The sequence below is a fragment of the Cynocephalus volans genome, chromosome 4 (assembly GCF_027409185.1).
Source record: "Cynocephalus volans isolate mCynVol1 chromosome 4, mCynVol1.pri, whole genome shotgun sequence".
NCBI classification, from domain to species: domain Eukaryota; kingdom Metazoa; phylum Chordata; class Mammalia; order Dermoptera; family Cynocephalidae; genus Cynocephalus; species Cynocephalus volans.
The window spans coordinates 114,878,893-114,898,740 of NC_084463.1; the positions used below are offsets into that span (position 1 = coordinate 114,878,893).

Consider the following 19,848-nt stretch of genomic DNA (forward strand, 5'->3'; position numbering starts at 1 on the left):
CTGCACAAACAGGAAAAGAAAGGAGAGTGGGGACAGGAAAAATTGTTCAGCTGTTTATCCCAGGGATTCAGTCAATCAGCTTGATTTCTTTCCACTTTTGCACTCCTTACCTACTCTTCTTATCTGATTTTCTCCATAGTTGTCCTATGAAGAATGGGCTCTGATATGGATTGAATTGTGTCTTCCAAGTTTTATGTATTAGAAGCTTGATCCCCACTGTAACTGTTAAGAGGGTGGGACAACCTATTATGGTAATTGAAAGGTGGTGCCTTTAAGATGTGATTTTGAGGACCATGCCCTAATGAATAGATTAATAATAGTGGTCATGGGTGTGACTGAGGACTTTAAAAGGAGAGCATGTGAGTCTCTTTCTGCTTCCACCATCTTAACATCAGTGACACTGTGTCTGTGAAGCCACCACCAGGGAAGACCTTTACCTGAGTGTTCCCTGGACTTTGGACTTCCCAGCCTCTGAAACTGTAAGCAATAAATTTCATTTTCTTACAAATTACCAGTTCCAGGTATTTTGTTTTAAGCAACAGAAATGGACTAATACAAGCTCCCATTTCTAGCTCAGGCTTTGTATATGGACAGTCTTATCTGTGGTTCCTTTGATATTTTTCCATTCACCTTCCATCTTCCAGAACTTAAAACTATCATTCTTAATCCTTTAACCCTTTTTCCTATCCTTATGGTTATTTCAGTGGTATCTACGAAGAAATAAGTATGCTCAGTTGCCATCTTGAATCAGAAGTTAGATTTCCAATTTCTAATTAGTAGCTCATCATTGACTGGTGAGAGAGCAGGCATTCGCACTGCATAGGTTCAATGTATCTGTTACTATGTAATTCCAAAAAATAAAAATTTTCCATTATGGATTACTTACTAATTCACGTTAATTTATATTTTTCCGAAAGTGCAGTATTTTATTTTTAACACAGTTAATTGGCTCTAAATAGCTGAGAGTTGACAGTATATGAAAAACAACCTTATAAATTGTATAGTACAAATTATTGGGTATGAGTAAAAAGAATATGGGATAAAATAAACCATAGCTTTGCCATGAACTAGAGGAATCACTTCCCCTGTCTGAATTCCTATTTCCTTGGCTATAAAATGAGCATGTTAAGGGAGATTAATGCTCTTCTACCTTTTAGAGGTCTCTACCTTTTAGAAGTTGTGAAGCAGTTTATAAATCTACATCTTTTATGATTTTTGTTACATTTACATTAACCTGATTGAGGAAAAATGCAAACATTTTCTTAGACACAAGGTAAATAATATAATCTCCACTCTATAGATTTATGGAGTTCCTAATTGTACTAGAAGCAATAGTGTTAGTACTCAAAAGCAAAACAAGGCCTCCTCAATGTTTATTATATTCTACTTCAGTTCACTAAGTTGCTTTGCTCAGTATGACCACCAATATTCCAGAACCCCCTGTCTATAGAGTTCAGCTTAGGATTTTATGGGTGATATGACAGTAAATAGTAGGCCCAGGGATAAAAGAATTGCTATGTCAAAGAAAGAACAAAGCTTAAGAAGCAACTTGAATGAGTAGATTTGTCAAGGTTCAGGAACGGAGGGTTGTAGAGCCACTTAGCAGGTGGTCAGTGGGCAGGTGAGGGAGATACTATAATTGGTCTCCTGACTTATAGTTCCTGTTCCCTTCATAATTACCCTTGTTTTTGTTTAGATACCTATACCACTCCTACGTAGCACATGTACTTTGGGAGAAGCCAACTCCATCACTAGTTCTAGCAGTCAGGCATATGTTCAGGCCTAAGTGAACCATAGTCTTACTCACAGCTTTAAATTAACGGCCACATCAACCCCCAAACTTCCATATTATCTTCAAATTTCCCTTTTATTATTTAAGTAAATTTGCACAGGATTTTTTTGCCTTGTACAACTGGAAATATCTTAATATATCAGAGATGTAAAGACTCCTGATTTATAACACAGAAACTTGAATACTCAAAAGATGAAGCCCAACTAAAGGCTAAATCCATATTCTTAATAGAAGTCATTGTTATGTGCACTTACTCTGAGGTTACAACTATTCTTGAGCCAAGTTACAAGAGTATGAATGCTTAATGTACAACTTTAGAAGAAATGATAATGTAAAAATAGCTATAATTGGGTGAACATACATTCTAGTTTGTTCAGGGCAGTCAAAATTTACTTTTGTTGTCCTGGCATAATGATTAACAGTACCCAATCACTCTCAAGTATCCCAGTTTATACGGTCATTCTGTCTCTAAAGCACATTTTTGGATTTGAATATTACTATCTTTAGAAAAATAACACTAACCAATGAAAATTCCTAGAAGCCTCTAAAACATAAGAGGATTCAATCTTTAAGCCCTGTGACTGGTTTAAGAAAGAGGTGACAAGGAAAATGTCTATATCTACGTGTCATTTTTACTGTAAACACATCATCGTAATTTCCTATCTACTGAACTGCTGCTATGTGGACAGATGCTCAGTCACGGGGATCCTCATTTATAGGAAAAATAACAGTGATTATGAAGACATAGCAGGGAGCAAGATTTGAAAGCACTGGTACATTGTACATTAAATATGTATTTGTGCTGTCATCTGCCACCACATCTAAAATACCTCTGTAGTCCAAACTCATTTGCGTTTTACTTTCTTTTTTATTCCTCTATTAAACTGGATTAGTACCAGCGCAGTCTATTATTGACAATACCTGATCAGAAGGGAGTTGGCAACTGGATCTAAAGCTCCCCAGGACAGGAGCCAGATGGAGTCAAGAAAGGATGAGAAGTACCTGGTACTCAACAAGAGGCTCTGCTTAGGGCATCCATGGCCCTTCTTAGCACCTTAAACAATACCTTTCATCTGTACCTTTGTGTTCCTCAACAGAGAATTCTATCATAGAAGTCATAAAAGCTTGGGAAAAAAATAGCTAAGGCTTGTTATTGCTTTAGTACTGTTTTTAAAAACACATCTGTGTTCATTTGGCTTTATGATGCTGTGACTTTTGTCTAAACACACACATTGATTATATTAAACAAGGTTCAGGTGTGAGGCTGACATCCTCATTCCCCAAAACATCCATGCACTTTCAACGTCTTTCAGCACAGATGAGGTAGTGCTGGGGCTGCAATGTCATGCCTAACCTTGGCTTCAGATTTGGAACTAGTTCATGTGGAAAATGCAAATGAAACCGCTGAAGCAGTGCTGTAAAAAATAAGAACATTTCCATCCGAGCCAGCTGTTCTCCAATACAGTGTCTTCTCCCTAGACAAAAAAAGCAAATATAAGAATTTTTAAAAGCTCACAATATTTACCAAAATTAATGTCTAATGTTTGGGTGACATTCAGAAAATTCAGAATTTAGAGAAAGTTAGAGGAACCTATGCTTATTAAAGGATTCTCTTAAATCCCAAAGAATAGAAATTGGCACTTCAGCTCTCAGAACCTATTCCTTTACCTCCTTTTGTCAAATCATGGACTTTTGTATAATTTTAGTCCCATATTCCACTTCCCCTGCACACTGCAACAGAGCCTAAGATATGCCATGAAAGATCTAATTTGAGGTGTGGCATTTTGTTCTGTAGATCCAAGACTAAGTGTGTATTTAGTTTTGACTGACTAAATGTGTATTCTTCCCCAGTGAAGAGGAACAGTTTCTAGTCCATGTTCCGTGGGTCTTGTGATCTGTTTACTTTTTTACAGCAGAAGCAATATTTTCCTAGTTGGAGATGAGTACAATAAACTGGAAGCCAAGAAAACTAGAATCTAGTTTTACTTTGAATTACCATGCCTTTCCCATCTTTGGATGTCAGTTTGTCAGGCTACCTGTAACTGACTTCTAGTTCTCCTAGTTTTAATTACAAGCCAAATATCCACAAGCAAAAGTGTTTCAGAAGTCAGAGCTTCTCAACTTCTCAACAATTTTTCTCTAGTTAATAAAGACTTATTTTGAGTGAAATAGGTGTTAATTACCTTGAATTCAACCATTCTCTTCTGTAAAAACTAATGCTGTGTTTTCAGAGTTGGAATATTTAATTCTATAGCAGAATGCTTCAGATTAAGATGCTATACATGATAACTCATTGTTATACTTTATTCTAAAGTTATGCCCCTGTGAAAGTTCTCTTACCAAGAGAAAAAGGAACCAAAGCTTCCTTCTTGGCAAAATATCCACTGCTGTCCAGAAATCGCTCAGGATAGAAGACTTCTGGGTCTCTCCAGTACTTTTCATCAAAGTGCACAGAATAAAGATTTGTAATTACTGTTGTGCCTTTAGGAATAGAATAACTACGTACAACTGCATCTTCAGAGGTTGCATGGAAAATTCCTAATGGAACTATATTACAGAATCTTAAAACTTCATGCAAAACTGCCTCTGTATAAGGCATTTTGCATTTGTCGTCCCAAGAAGGCTTCCTATTAGGGCCCATAATTAAATCAATCTCTTTCTGAACTTGTCCTGTTAGAGAAAAAGTATTCAAGTTATTATGCAATTCTTAGAATTACATCTAAATTATATCTAAAGTATTCCCTTTGGCATAAAACAAAGAATAACCTATAATAAACCAACAGGATACAGGTACACCCAGATTCAGGTTTTTCACTTTCTAGGAGTTCTATTTAAATATATGCCATATATCTTGTATTAACAGTAGCCAAAGCTCTGGGTAATTCTGTTGTGAAAAATACATTAAAAGTAGTAAGAGTAAAAACTTGATAAATCTAGAATTGGAGTAACATCACTCTCAGCAAGGAAAATAATGAAGCTGAAACTTGAATTTAAAAAAGCCGGGTTTATATCCCAGCTCTGCCACTTTGGCTCAGACTTTCTCTTCATTTATAAAACAGGTATAATAACACCTATCTCAGAGATTTGTTTTTTTTTTTTTTTTTAACATGAATTGAGATAACAGATTTGAAAACTCTTTATAACTATTAAATATTTCTCTTCTTGGCTAGTACAGCAGGAGTTCCTAAAGAAAATGCTGTGTACATGGCCTATGACACTAAAACATGTGAGATCCCTACATGTAGGGTAGACGCTGAGATCATCTAGAAAATCCTTACCTTGAATGTTTGGATAAAGGGCCATGAAAAGAATTGCCCACCGTAGCACATTGGTTGTAGTTTCAGTTCCAGCAATGATTAGTTCACCCACTGAGAAAATTAGGTTTTCTTTGGAAAAAGTAGATGATGGGTCATTTTTACCTTTATCCATCTCATCTAAATAAGCATCAACAAAATGCCGAGGTAACTGAGGCTTTCTGTTGACTGAAGCTTTTTCAATAAGTCTGGAGATAAAATCATAGACCACAGCTGCATTTCTAAACAGCTGCTGATGTTTTCCAAAAGGTAAGATGCCAATCCATGGAAAGGCATTATATAGGAAGACTGAGGAGCTGGCAGCTAGTTCCACATTTTCACTAAATAACTCAATCATGTGCTGAAAATCACTGTCTTCATAAGTGAATCGTTCTCCAAAAATGACCAAATTGGTTATGTTTGAAACAGCATTTGTTATTAATTGTTTAAAGTCAAAAGGTCTACCTTTGTATGTTTCAATAACATCAATAAAAAATTTGGTTTCTTCTAAGATTTTAGATTCAAAAGACTTTTGGCCATATCCAAAACAGCGAAAGCTGTTTACGGCTAATCTTCTATGGTCCACCCATCCTCGGCCATATCTGGAATTGAGTAAACCTGAAAGAAAACATATTAAAAATATTGCATAGTTCCTACTTCCCTGTATCCAACAGCTGAAAATACTGTGAAGTAAAAAAAAAAAAAAAAAAAAAAAAAAATGTAATGGACGGTTAGTTAGTCTTTCACAAATTATCTTTCTATATTACTGGATGATTGTGTCCTGTTCTCTGCTATTCATTAGACATAGAATGCTATAACAGATAAGGCTTGTCTACTCCCCATCTGGGTGCTGACAGAAAAGACCTATAATTCTCCCACCAAAAGAAACTGGCCAAACTAGGCCCAGGTGATTTTATTATACTTTTTATTACACTTTCCACTCTTACTATGAGCCTAATTTATAAAAGACAAATGACTGCATGTTCTATGGGCAAAATTTTATCTTGGACTAAGTAAACACCTAAGAAATCATCCTTCTAGGATTAGAAATTTTCTGCTTAAAAGATACTGGATTTTAGGATATAAATTTCTTCCTGTTAAAGGCATATGATATCCAACAAGTTCACTATGGCAGAAGCAAGGGTAGCCTGAATGAGGTGCCAATGTAGTAGAAATACTTAAGTCAAAAGGAGGACAAACACATAGTTCAAACTTTTCTAGCACTGATATTGCTCACCTTAAAATTTCAGAGTCTCCACAGTATATGTGCTGTTCTGATATGGCTATTATGGAAATTTTCCCCTTTAAATTAACTACCAAGAAAGAAACCCAGCATCTTCAGTGCATATATTTATATAATATGTTCTTTATCTGAAATTTCATTCATCGCTAGGACATGGGTGTACCTATGATGAAAAATGTCACATTTTCTTGTGTACATAAAGTACATATAAAATTTACATTCTAACAACTTTTATGTAACAATTTTTCAATTTGGCACTTATTAAAAAGTTAACCGTTTGTAATGGGGTCTTTAGTGCTGTGCAGCAATTTTATATTTCCATAGTCCATTCCCTTTTCTACACTCCCAGATGACTATTCATTTAACAAATATTCATTTAATGTGTACTTATGGAACACCTACTATGTTCTAGACAGTGTTCTGATGTCAGGAATATATCAGTGAACAAAAGAGGCAAAGATTCCTACTCTCCTGGAGCTTACATACTCCAGGAGAGACAAGCAACAAATAAATAAATTATATAGCAAGCAAGGAGATACCTATGTATCAGGGACAGCCTCACTGAGAAGGTGACATTTGAGTAAAGACTTGTAGGAGATAAGGAAGTAAGACAAACAAATACCTGGGGAAAGATCACTGCATATGGGATACACATACAAGAAGGTAGAGAGGAGCACTGTTTATAAATCATATAGTGGCCAAGCTGTGTGCCTGGGCATGAAGCTGAGTTCACCCAAAGGGTGTCTTTTTCCCATTCACACAGTGGCCTAGTGGTAGCCAAGATTTTTCAGTTCCAAGTTCAGTGCATATGTACCTTAAAATTACACATATAATTTTCTACCTATTTTTCTCTTACTGTTTTTTGCAAATCGTAATTCGAATGCTTATTTTATCTTTCTTTATGATAAAAAGTATACAAATTTATAGCTCCGAAAAATATATACTTTGTCTCAAATATTACTCAGATCATATCATCTTTCATTTTCATCTTTTCTTTAAAGGTCTTCTATTATAATCGTGGTTTCCTCTGTGGCCGAATTGTTACTTAGAAGAGTATTTAAGAGTCTGGAGATTAGCTTTCTTTTTATATTGTTGCTTTTGAGGATCATTATATTCTGGGCTGAGAATGTGGTATTCAAAATTTGTGCTCTGAATTAATTGATTTGCTTTGTGATTTAATATAGAATGTTCACTTTTTTCTTTTCAACTAACATCTTCCTTTTAGCCAATGTAAGCAAGATACTGTTAGATTTATTTTTGAAATTAAGTGTGAAGCTCTCATTAAATTAGAGAATTTAAGACACCACTACTGTAAAAATTCTTATACTATTAACTATTAAAGCCACTGACAACTAATTTCAACATTCCATTTTAAACTTTCTGTTGCAGTTTTCTTCTCACCAATTTTGTCAACTTTCAGCCTTTCTCCTTTATTGAACATGGAATCATCCAACTTGATCAACATTAAACACAGAGAATGCTAGTCCTTTACAACAACCCCCAAACTCTCCATTTACATATCATAGTGATTAGTAATTAAGAAAGGCTGCTTCAGGTTCTGAAAGCTTATAAGTAAAATGATAGTAAAAATGTCACCAAATATTCAAGACTGGCTTCAAAAAGGCACTTCTGATTCAAAACTATGTGTGTGTGTTTCTAACTTGTTTCACAAAACCTGCAGTTATTAAGTACTAAATCTTTAAAATATTATTTATAATCTTTATTAGAACTGGATTACAATTGAATTAGCATGTACTAGACTAAAATAGGAGTGTAATGCAGCCTGCAAGGTCCTCAAATACCAAGTTCTCTATGTAAGTAAGTAAATAAATTCTGTTAGTATAAAAGAATCCCAACTTAATGTACTAAAATAACTTAAAATGAGGAATGTGATTTAAAATAGTTTAATAAATCATTAAATAGGTGAAAATAAACATACCTCCCATTTTTGTCATCTTCATGAATAAAGGAAGGCTTGGTCTATCTGCAAAAATTTCACTTTGATGAACAAGGCATTCCTTTACTACATCGTAGCCATTTAGAACCACAGCTGATATGCCACCAAGGTCTAAACTGAAAATCTTTGAGAAGAAGAGAAGAATAATGCATTTAAGTGGCAGAATGTATGGAGAAATATAACCACGAAAATCCACATACGCTAAGCCCATCTCTCCTAGTATTTGTTTCTTCCCTGAAAATGTAGGCATTTCTTACCCAACTGACAATGTTTAGGGTGCCTTCCTCTAAAAGACATGTCAAACAGTGTGATTTCATAACATCATTCAGTGCCTGAAGTCATAATCTTATAAATGGAAAGAGCATTGGACTCAGGAGGCCTGGGTTCTAGTTTAAGATTTGCCCATAAACAGATATAAGACCCTGGGCAGAATACGTAATAATTTTGGGGCTTCAGTGTTGCCACAGAGAATACTGTCATGTACCACATAATGAAGTTTTAGTCAATGATGGACCACATACGTAATAGTGGTCCCATAAGATTACAACACCATATTTGTACTGTACCTTTCCTATGCTTAGATTACATGAATACAATTGTGTTACAACTACTTAGAGTATTCAGTACAGTAACAATGTACAAGGTTGTAGCCCAGGAGCCATAGGCTATACCATATAGCCTAGCTGTGTAGTAGGCTATACCACCTAGGTTTGTGTAAGTACAGTCTATGATGTTTGCACATGATGAAATCGCCTAACAATGCACTTCTCAGAATGTATCCCCGTTGTTAAATGACACATCTTCAAGTCTCTTCCTCTCCCCCACAAACTAGCTCTATCCGTAATTTTTCACTATCTCAGGTACTGACCAGTCCATCCGTCCTTCAAGTTATTCAGGCCCAAAATCTTGCAGTTGCCATGTTGACTCAATATTTTTTTCCAAATCCCACATCCACCTGATCAGCAGTCATGTTATTTATACTTTTAGAATATAAACAGAATCTGACAATTTCTTATCACCTCTATCACTGTCACTCTGATCCAAACCACCTGCATTTCTCCCTTATGTTATCACAATAGTCTCCTAAAAGGCCTCCTTAAATTCATCCTTGTCTCTTTATAGATAATTCTCAACATGGCACACTCTTGCTTCATGGTCTTTGTACTTGTTCTTCTCTTGGCCTGGAATGTTTTTCCCCTAGATATTCTTATAGCTTGTTCCTTCATTTCCTTTAAGTCTTTGTTCAGAAGCTGTCTTTGCAATGAGGGCTGCTCTGCCTAAGCAATTTAAAATTTGACCTTCAAGCATCCTCCATATCCCTTACCCTAATTTAGTTTACTTCATACTCTACACTCTTCTAACATACTATATAATGTACTTATCATTTTTATATTGTCTGTCTTCCCTGCACTAGAATGTAAACTACATGAGAGCAAGGATCTCTGTTTTGTTAACTGCTATATCTCTAGTACCTAGAACAGTACACAGCATAGGATGACAACCAATAAATATATGTTAAATTACTGAATAGTCATGGAGACATACATTTAAGCATGTTATTACAACATCATGGCCTAGAGTTAATAACAAACGAATGTGAAAGTGCTGTTCATGAAATCTATGAAGTGACTAGCACACTCTGAACCTTTGCTTGGTCTGCTTTCTCCTTTGGAATGTTTCCCTTGACTGCCACACTATCCAAACCATACCAAGCCGTTAGGGACCATCTTCCATGGAGCCTTCCTAGGTGTGCTCTCTCTTTCTCTCTCTGCTTTGAACCACCACAGCACATGCTTAGAAGCTCCCATGGCACTTATTTAACACTACTTTGAACCAGAAACATACATATTCTTTTCTTCTACCTCTTTGCTAAATTATAAACTCCTTAGAAGCAGTGATTTCTTCTTTTTCATCTTTGAATCCTCCACAGAATCTCATTCAGTGGCTTGCATAAAGTTCTCAATAAATTCTTGCTGCACAAATAAATCAGTAAGTTGTAAATTCTACTTACCTTGAAGTAAAGAAATTATTTGATTGTCCTTAAGTGCATTACCTAAAAAGAATCTGAGAAAGTTACTTGCATTGGCTTTGCTAGCTAGGGAATGCTTCCCCAAATCTAGATTAAGATTAAAGTCACTGCAGAAGCTTAAACATTCAGAATGAATCTCCAAGGAAATGGTAATTTTGGATGTGAAACACTTTCTACTTAAGATTGCCTTTAAGATGAATGTGTAAGTCATGAGGATTGGCTGTCTTTCAGGAATTATAAAGGAGGGACAGTGATGTCATTAAGATGGTGGAATAGACAATTCCCAGTGTTGCTCCTACCCACGAGTGACCAATTTACAACTATTAAAAAGCAAAAACTACCAATATGGGACAGCTGGAGCTGGAGGAAGAAGAGAAGAAACCTTTGGAGTTCATGAAGGGGCAAGAAGCCACAGCAAGAGGGTGTAGAAATGGTGCCTATTGTTCTGAGCTCTGGCCGCTTCTGAGCCATCCTGGTAGGGCATGGGGGTGGCTGCTGCACATGGACCAAAGCTGGAAAAAGCTGCAGTGACACCCCTCATGTAAACCTGCCTGGAGTCTGCAGGGGAGAGGGCGGCTTTGGAGCATACCATAACAGCCCACAAGCCATAAAGACAACTGGCAGGATTCCCCTGGGCCCTCATAGGAGCAAGCAACTGCAGCTGACTGGCCTAAAGAGCCACCCAGAGGCTGGTGAGTTATCATGAGGGACACATACATGGCCTACACCATGGGAAGCACTTGGAGTGCAGGAGAAAGGTTGGCCCTCCAGAGGAACACTGGGTGCAGGGAGGGCAGCTGGTCTCAGTGGAAATTGGTCAGGGCGATAGAACTGCAGCAGGCACCATCTGCAGAAAACACTCAGTACCAGGCTGGAATTTCCACACAGCCCAGATCCAGAAGTGATTAACAATCCTCACAAAAAGACTTCCCCACAGAATCAGCAACAAAGCAGCAGTTTAGCTCAAGTACAGAGCTCAAGGTCTTACCTCCACAGGAAGTTCTTCCAAGTCATGAACTAACCACAGGACAGCACACTAGTTCCTATGCACAGTCTAAATGGCAGTGATAGTTATTAATCCACCACAGAAGAGAAAAAAACAAAAACAAAAACAAAAAAACCCAAAAACCCATAAACTACAGACAAAGCTCTGATAACCACCTATAAAACCTAGAAGAGGTAGCAGTCTCCTCAAACGCCCAGGCATCAATGTAAAGACACAAAGATTGAGGAAGAACAGAGAAATATATCACCAGCAAATGAAACAAAGTACCAGGAACGGATGCAGAGGAACAGCAGATCTATGAAATGTCTGACTGAGAATTCAGAATAACCCACTTAAGGATGTTCAGGGAGTCACGAGAAAATACAGAGAGAAAATTAAATGTATTTGAAAAAAAATTCAGGAGGAGAATGAGAAATTTGATAAAGAAATAGGATCAATTTAAAAAACCAAATAGAAATTCTAGAAATAAAGAATACGTTATCTGAATTGAAAAACTTGATAGAAAGCTCCAACAGTAGACTTAACCAAACAAAGGAAAGAATCAGTGAGCTCACAGATAAAACACATGAAATTATCCAGAGGAGCAAAACCAAAAAAAGAATAGAAAAAATGAAACAAATACAACAAATATGGGACTCCCTCCCTCAAGCGAAATAACCTCTGCATAATTGTCATACCTGAAGGAGAAGAAAAAGGAAAAGACCTAGAAAGCATATTCAAGGAAATAATGACTGGAAATTTCCCAAGTATGGAGAAAGGTGACAGCATCCAGATTCAGGAAGCTCAAGGTCACCAACAAAATTCAATTCAAAGAGAAATACCCCAAGACACATCATAATCAAATTATCAAAAATGAAAGACAAAGAGAGAACACAGAAAGCAGCAAGAGAAAAAAAAACAAAACAAAACATAACATTCAAAGGAGCCTCAATATGTCTCTCAGTGGATTTCTCAGTAGAAACCCTACAAGACGGAAGAGAATGGGATGATATATTCAAAGTGTTGAAGGAAAAAGACTGTCAGCAAAGAATGCTGTATCTGGCAAAACTAACCTTCAAATATTAAGGAGAAATGAAGTGTTCCCCAGATGAACAAAAGCTAAGGGAATTCACCAACACTAGACTTGTCTTTCAAGAAATGCTGAAGGGAGTTTTTCAATCTGAAAGAAAACAACACTAAAGAGTAGCATGAAAACATTTGAAGGTACACAACTCATTAGTAAAGTAAATATACAGATAACCTCAGAATACTCCAATGCTGTAAGTGTGTTGAATAAACAACTTATATCCTTAGTATAAAGACTGAAGGATAAACCTAACAAGACAATAACATATACCATACACAGACAGGCAATATTAAAAGATGTAGTTTGAAACAACAAAATGTCAAAAAAGGGGAGGTGGGGATGACGCCAAAGCATAGAGTTGGCTTTGTTTTTCCTTTTTCCTTAGATATCAAGGTTAAGTTGTTATTAGCCGAAAGTAATTTGTTATAACTATAACATGTTTTTTGTAAGCCTCATGGTAACCATAACACAAAAACTTATAAGAGACATAATAAGAATAAATAGCAAGAAATCAAAACATAAAGCTAGAGAAAACCACTCAACCACAAAGGAAGACAGTAAGACTGAAAAAAGGAAAAAGTATCCACAAAACAACTGGAAAAAAATAGCAAAATGGCAGTAATGAGTCTCTATATATCAATAATAACCCTAAAGATAAACGGATTAAATGCCCAATTAAATGACACAGTGTGGCTGAATGGATTATAAAATAAGAACCAACAATACGTTGCCTATAAGAAGCTATCTATACCCAGCTCAGCAATGACCGGGCCACTGTTGGAAACCCCCTGGTCTCCCATGCAGGAATGAGGGGGATGCCACAGGCCTCAGTTCTGCCCCTCCTCCTTTCTCTTTCTCCCAACCTATTTCCTCTCCCTTTCCCCCCTCCCTCTCCCCCCGAGCTGCTCCACAACATTGTAGAATGTAAAAAAAATAATAATATTAATAAATAAATAAACTTAAAAAAAAGGAAAAAGATATTTCATACAAATGGAAACAAAAAAGAGCAGGAGTAGATATACATACATCAGATAAAATGACTTCAAGTCAAGGAAAGCAAAAAAAAGATAAAGAAGGCCAAATTTTATATATCGATAAAGGGATCAATTCAAGAAGAGAATATAAAAATTCTAAATATATGTGTACCTATTTAAACAAAGCAAATACTATCGGACCTAATGAGTGAGATAGACTATAACACAGTAATAGATGGGGACTTTAATACTCCACTTTCAGCAAAGGACAGATCATCCAGACTGAAAATTAACCAGTAAACATCAGAATTAATTTCTACTGTAGGCCAACTTGACCTAACAAACATTTATAGAACATTTCATCCAACAGCTGAAGAATACACATTCTTCTCAGCAGCACATGGAACATTCTCTAGAACAGACCATATGTTAGGACACAAAAGAAGTCTCAACAAATTTTAAAAAAATCAAAATCATATCAACTACCTTATCTGACAACAATGGAATAAAACTAGAAATTAACAACAAAAGGGACACTAGAAACTGTACACATATATGGAAATTAAACAATATGCTTCTAAACAACATGGGTCAAAGAAGAAATCAAAAGGAAATTAAAAAATTCCTAGAGACAGATGAAAGTGGAAATACAACATAGCAGAACCTATGGGATATAGCAAAAGCAGTTCTAGGAGGGAAGTTCACAGCAAGAAATTCCTACATCAAAAAAGAAGAAAGACTAAATAAACAACCTAAATTTACACGTCATGGAACTGTAAAAACAAGAACAAACCAAACCCACAATCAGTAGAAGGAGAGAAATAACAAAGATCAGAGCAGAAATAAGTGAATTAGGGATTAAAAAAAGATACAAAAGATCGATGAAACAAAGAGTTGATTTTTTGAAAAGTTAAACAAAATCAATAAAGCTTTAGCTAGACTAACAAAGTAAAAAAGAGAGAATACTCAAATAAATAAAATCTGAAATGAAAAAGGCAACATTACAACTGGAAAACCTAGAAGAAATGGATAAATTCCTGGACATATACAACTTATCAAAGTTGAATCATGAAGAACTAGAAAACCTAAACAGATCAATAATGAGTAATTAGATTGAAGCAGTTATAAAGTGTTATAACAAGAAAACCCCAGGACCAGCTGGCTTCATTACTGAATTCTACCAAACATTCAAAGAAGAATACCAATTTTTCCCAAATTCTTCCAAAAAACTAAAGAGGAGAGAATTCTTCCAAACTCATTCTATGAGGCCAGCATTACCCTCATACCCAAACTGGAAAAAGACACACCAAAAAAAGAAAACTACAGACCAATACCCCTAATAAACACAGATGCAAAGATCCTCAACAAAATACTAGCAAAGAGAATCCAACAACACATTAAAAAGATCATACACCATTATCAAGTGGGATTTATCCCAGGGATGTAAGGATGGTTCAACATATGCAAATCTATAAACGTGATACATCAAATCAACAGAATGAAGAAAAAAACCCATATGATCATTTCAATAGATGCAGAAAAAGCATTTGATAAAATCCAACACTCCTTCATGATAAAAACACTGAACACATTATGTATAGAAGGAATGTATGTCAACATGATAAAGGCTATATATAACAAACCCACAGCTAATATACTGAACAGACAAAAATTGGAGGATTTCCCTCAAGACAAGGATGCCTACTTTCCACACTCATTCAACATATTGAGCATAGCAGTACATGTTCTAGCCAGTCCAATAATGCAAGAGAAAGCAATAAACAGCATTCAAATTTTAAAGGAGGAAGTCAAAATATTCCTATTTGCAGATGACATGACCATACACATACATAGAAAACCCTAAAGATCCCACCCAAAAATTACTGGAACTAACACATGAATTCAGTATAGTGGTAGGATACAAAATCAACACACGAAAACCAATAGACTTCATATATGCCAATAACTCAAGAGCCAAAGTAGAAATCAAGAAAGTAAACACATTCACAACAGCTACCAAAAAAATGAAATACCTAGGAGTAAATTTAATCAAGGAGGTGAAAGATCTCTACAATGAAAACTATAAAACATTGGTGAAAAAAACTGAAGAGAACAAAAATAAATGGGAAGATATCTCATGTTCATGGGTCAGAAGAATTAACATTATCAAAATGTCCATATTACCCAAAGCAATACATACATTCAACACAATCCCTATCAAAATACCAATGACATTCACAGCAATGGAAAAAATGATCTTAAAATTTGTATGGAACCACAAAAGACCCTGTATAGCTAAAGAAATCTTGAACAAAAAGAACAAAGTTGGAGGCATCACACGCCCTGACTTCAAAATATACTGTAAAGCTATAATAACCAAAACAGAATGGTATTGGCATAAAAACGGACAAATTGACCAATGGAATAGGATAAAGAGCCCTGAAATTAAACCACACGTTTACAATCAACTGATTTTCGACAAAGGTGTCAAAAATATACAATGGGGAAAGGACAGCCTCTTCAGTAAATGGTATAGTCTTTTAACAACTTATACGAACTTTGAGACTGTCAGAATTGGGAAATATCTCCAAGATAATGGGAGTCCTTTAGGGATGTTTCGCAACTAGGATAAAGATCAAATGCTGCTGTAGCTTAAAGAGTTATCAATTTACGTCTAAGGCAGAGTCACGCAAACAATGGCTACTCTTGAGTGAATGCGTCTTTTTCATTTTTGCTCCTTTCTGTTTTTCCTCTGCCCCCTTTGCAGCTAATAGCACAGTTTAACCATTTCTGGGCTGCGCTGTCTCCTCTGTAAAATGGGGGAAACCAGAGTACCTACCTCATCGGGTGGTTGTGTGTTTTAAATGAGTGAACAGTTGCCAGTGAGAACGTCACCACTGGCGAATACTAAGTATTTGCTATGAGGATGTTCCGGGCCAGTGAGAACCATATTGCCCACTGCGCTGTAGGACTCGCGCCCCTGTTTCTAGTCATTAATTCATTCACACTGTCGCAATCATTTATCAGAGCCCACTTGCCGCCCAGGGGCGTTCACCTGCGTTCTCCTTCAGTCCTCACAGCACATGCCTATACCAGTTCGTCAACTGCAAACATCGGAAGAACCTGTTATTAACTGTTAACTCGGTCCTGGTACTCACAGCGCCTCGCTTTTCCCACAGGCCGAGGGCTGGAATCTAACCTACACGGGGTCCTGCATCTCCACAGACCTGAGACGGTGCGACCCGGGTTCGGATCCCCTGCTGAGCCCCGGACGCGACGGCGCAGGCGTGGGAGCTCGAGCTCGCTGCGCGCCCACACCTCCGCGGCGAGAAAAATCTGGCCAGGATCGCCTCAGGCATCGGCCGGAAGTGGGGCACCTGGCTGGGGCGGGGCTGCCCCGGCAGGGGGCGCTGCGTCCAGGACTTCTCCCTCCCAGACCCGGGAAGCGGGCTTCCCTCAAAGGGGAACGTTTGGGGCACGCCGCGAGGAAAGTCCGGGCCAGCCCCGAGGACAGGACGGCGGCCCTCCCTGCCCGCGGCCCTTCGGAGCTGTACCTCGCCGTACACCCGGCTCTGCTTTGTCATGTAGACGTGGGGAAGCTCGGCGGAGGCGGCTAGGGAGTAGATGTTGCCGATAAATGGCAGCCCCGGCGGCCCCGGGGGGAAGCCCATCGGCCGCCTCTGCTTCAGTAGCTGGCGGACCCCCAGAGCGAAGAGCAACAGGAAGAACGCACCGCCGAGCGCCGCCGCGCATGCCTCAGCTCCTCGAAGTTCCCACATCGGCCCGGGCTGGGGCTGCGAACCCCACCGCCGCCCTGCGACCCGGGCGCTCCCTCTAGCCTTGCCGCACTCCCATTGGCCCGATACCCTGAGGTCCCTCCCTAGATCCATGGCCATTGGCTGTCTGAGTGCAGGGCGCTCGGGCCCTCCGGACAGTAACCCCTTGGCTTTATCCAGCTGAGTCTTCCTGGCGCCGCTGTGGATCTGTTGCAGCACTAGGCGAGCACCAACCTGGCAGGGCACTGAGCCTGGTCTCCAGGGTGTGGACACCAGGGACGTGTCGGGACAGCCCGCTCTCTGGGCTTGGTGGATCCTGCCTCCCTGGAAGCTTCCCTTTCTTAAGGTGTCTTTTTAAGTACCAGGTCTGCTTATTTCGGACTAGGAAAACTGGGGAGATTATCAGCACTGCATCCTTTAGCTGAACCTGACAGTTTAAAGAATTTCCATTAGAAAATTGACCCCTCAATATAAGGAGAGAATCTTACTACTTGTTTTCTAATCTATTTTTCTCTTGTTATGAGGCATTTTTGTGTGATCTTCTAAGAACTGTGATGATTGAACAATTTATTTATATGATTAACTCAGTTTACCTATCTTTTGACCCCTCTCTGGTCTTCCCAAACCTGTAGTTACTTCCTGGTAACCACAGAGGACTCTTGGCTGCAGTTGCTGAGGGATAATACTTACTGTTCAAACTTCTGCCTCCAATACCTGGAATTAAGCAACTGATTTCATATATATATATATTTTTTGATAGCATGGAACACTTTGTTTTCAGCTTCTTAAAATAAGACATCTTTTAAAATATATATGATCTTCATAAACCCCTTTTAATTATTTTGACATATTAAACAACTACAATGTTATATTTTCCCTCCCTTGCCTCTCCCTAATAGATTTCCTTTGTTTATTTATTTATTTTACTTCTCAATATACATTGTAGTTGATTTTCATACTGCTTTACCCATTCCTCTCCACCCCTGCCCTCCCTCCCCCCATCATACCTGCTCACTTGACTTAAAGAGTTCAAGGAATTTTTTGTAGTTATTCTGTCTTCCTCCCTCCCGATTTGTTTGTGTGCTTATTTATTTATTTTTAGCTCCCACAAATAAGTGAGAACATGTGGTATTTCTCTTTCTGTGCCTGACTTGTTTCACTTAATATAATTTTCGCTAAGTCCATCTGTTGTTGTTGCAGGTAGTAGTATTTCATTCTTTTTTATAGCAGAGTAGTATTCCATTGTGTAAATATACCACAGTTTCCTTATCCACTCATCAGATGATGGACATTAGGGCTGATTCCAACTCTTGGCTATTGTAAATAGAGCTGCAATAAACATTGGAGTACAGGTATCCCTTCAGCATGATGATTTCCATTCCTCTGGGTATATTCCCAACAGTGGAATAGCTGGGTCATATGGTAGATCTATCTGTAATTGTTTGAGGAACCTCCATACCATTATCTATAAAGGCTGCAACGTTTTGCAGCTCCACCAACACTGTATGAGAGTTCCTTTTTCTCCGCAACCTCTCCAGCACTTATTATCCTCAGTCTTTTGGATGTTAGCCAACCTAACTGGAGTGAGATGGTATCTCAAAGTGGTCTTGATTTGTCTTTCCCGGATGCTGAGTGAGGTTGAGCATTTTTTTCATGTGTCTGTTGGCCATTCATATATCTTCCTTTGAGAAATAAATATTCAGCTCCTTTGCCCATTTTTAAATTGGGTTATTTGGGTTTTCTTGCTGTAAAGTTGTTTGAGTTCCCTATATATTCTGGATATTAATCCTTTGTCAGATGTATATTTTGCAAATATTTTCTCCCATGCTGCTGGTTGTCTTTTTACTCTGTTGATTGTTTCTTTTGCTGTGCAGAAGCTTTTTAGTTTGATATAATCCCATTTGTTTATTTTTCCTATAGTTGCCTGTGCTTTTGGGGTCCTATTTATGAAGTCTGTACCCACTCTTACTTCCTGAAGTGTTTCCCCTATGTTTTCTTTAAGGAGTTTTATTGTTTCAGGATGTGTATTTAATTCTTTAATCCATTTTGAGTTGATTTTGGTATATGGTGAAAGGTATGGGTCTAGTTTCATTCTCCTAAGTATGAATGTCCAATTTTCCCAGCACCACTTGCTGAAAAGGCAGTCTCTTCCCCAGTATGTAGATTTGCTGCCTTTGTCAAAGATCAGATGGCTGTAGGCATGTGGATTGATTTCTGGGTTCTCTATTCCATTGATCTGTGTGTCTATTTTTATGCCAGTACCATGCTGTTTTGGCTATTATAGCTTTATAATATAGTTTAAAGTCAAGTAATATTATGCCTCCAGCTTTATTTTTTTGCTCAGGATTGCTTTGGCTATGCGTGGTCTTTTGTTGTTCCATATAAATGTCTGGATAGCTTTTTCCATCTCAGAGAAAAATGTCATTGGAATTTTGATGGGGATTGCATTGAATCTGTAGATCCCTTTGGGTAATATGGGCATTTTCACAATGTTAATTCTTCCAATCCAAGAGCATGAGATATCTTTCCTTCTTCTTGTGTCCTCTTTAATTTCTCTCAACAGTGGTTTGTAGTTCTCTTCGTAGAGATTTTGCACATCCTTGGTCAGCTTTATTCCTAAGTATGTTATTTTTTTTGGTGGCTATTGTAAATGGGCTAGCTTTCTTTATTTCTGTTTCTGCATGTTAACTGTTAGAGTATAGAAATGCTACT

At 37.7% G+C, this 19,848-nt stretch overlaps 1 protein-coding gene across 2 annotated transcripts; it reads right to left on the bottom strand.

Moving 5' to 3' along the window:
• Positions 1-3,091: 3,091 nt before the first annotated feature.
• LOC134377160 (vitamin D 25-hydroxylase) lies at positions 3,092-17,139 on the bottom strand. 2 transcript variants are annotated; one of them, XM_063095776.1, is made up of 5 exons: positions 16,915-17,139; positions 8,268-8,409; positions 5,071-5,703; positions 4,133-4,462; positions 3,092-3,267 (listed from the first exon to the last, which is right to left on the bottom strand). In XM_063095776.1, exons 1-5 carry the CDS (start codon positions 17,137-17,139, stop codon positions 3,092-3,094), a joined length of 1,506 nt encoding a protein of 501 aa, XP_062951846.1. The 2 variants fall into 2 exon arrangements, with proteins under 2 accessions (XP_062951846.1, XP_062951847.1); XM_063095777.1 differs by lacking the exons at positions 5,071-5,703; positions 16,915-17,139 and having other exon boundaries at positions 8,268-8,289.
• Positions 17,140-19,848: the final 2,709 nt, after the last annotated feature.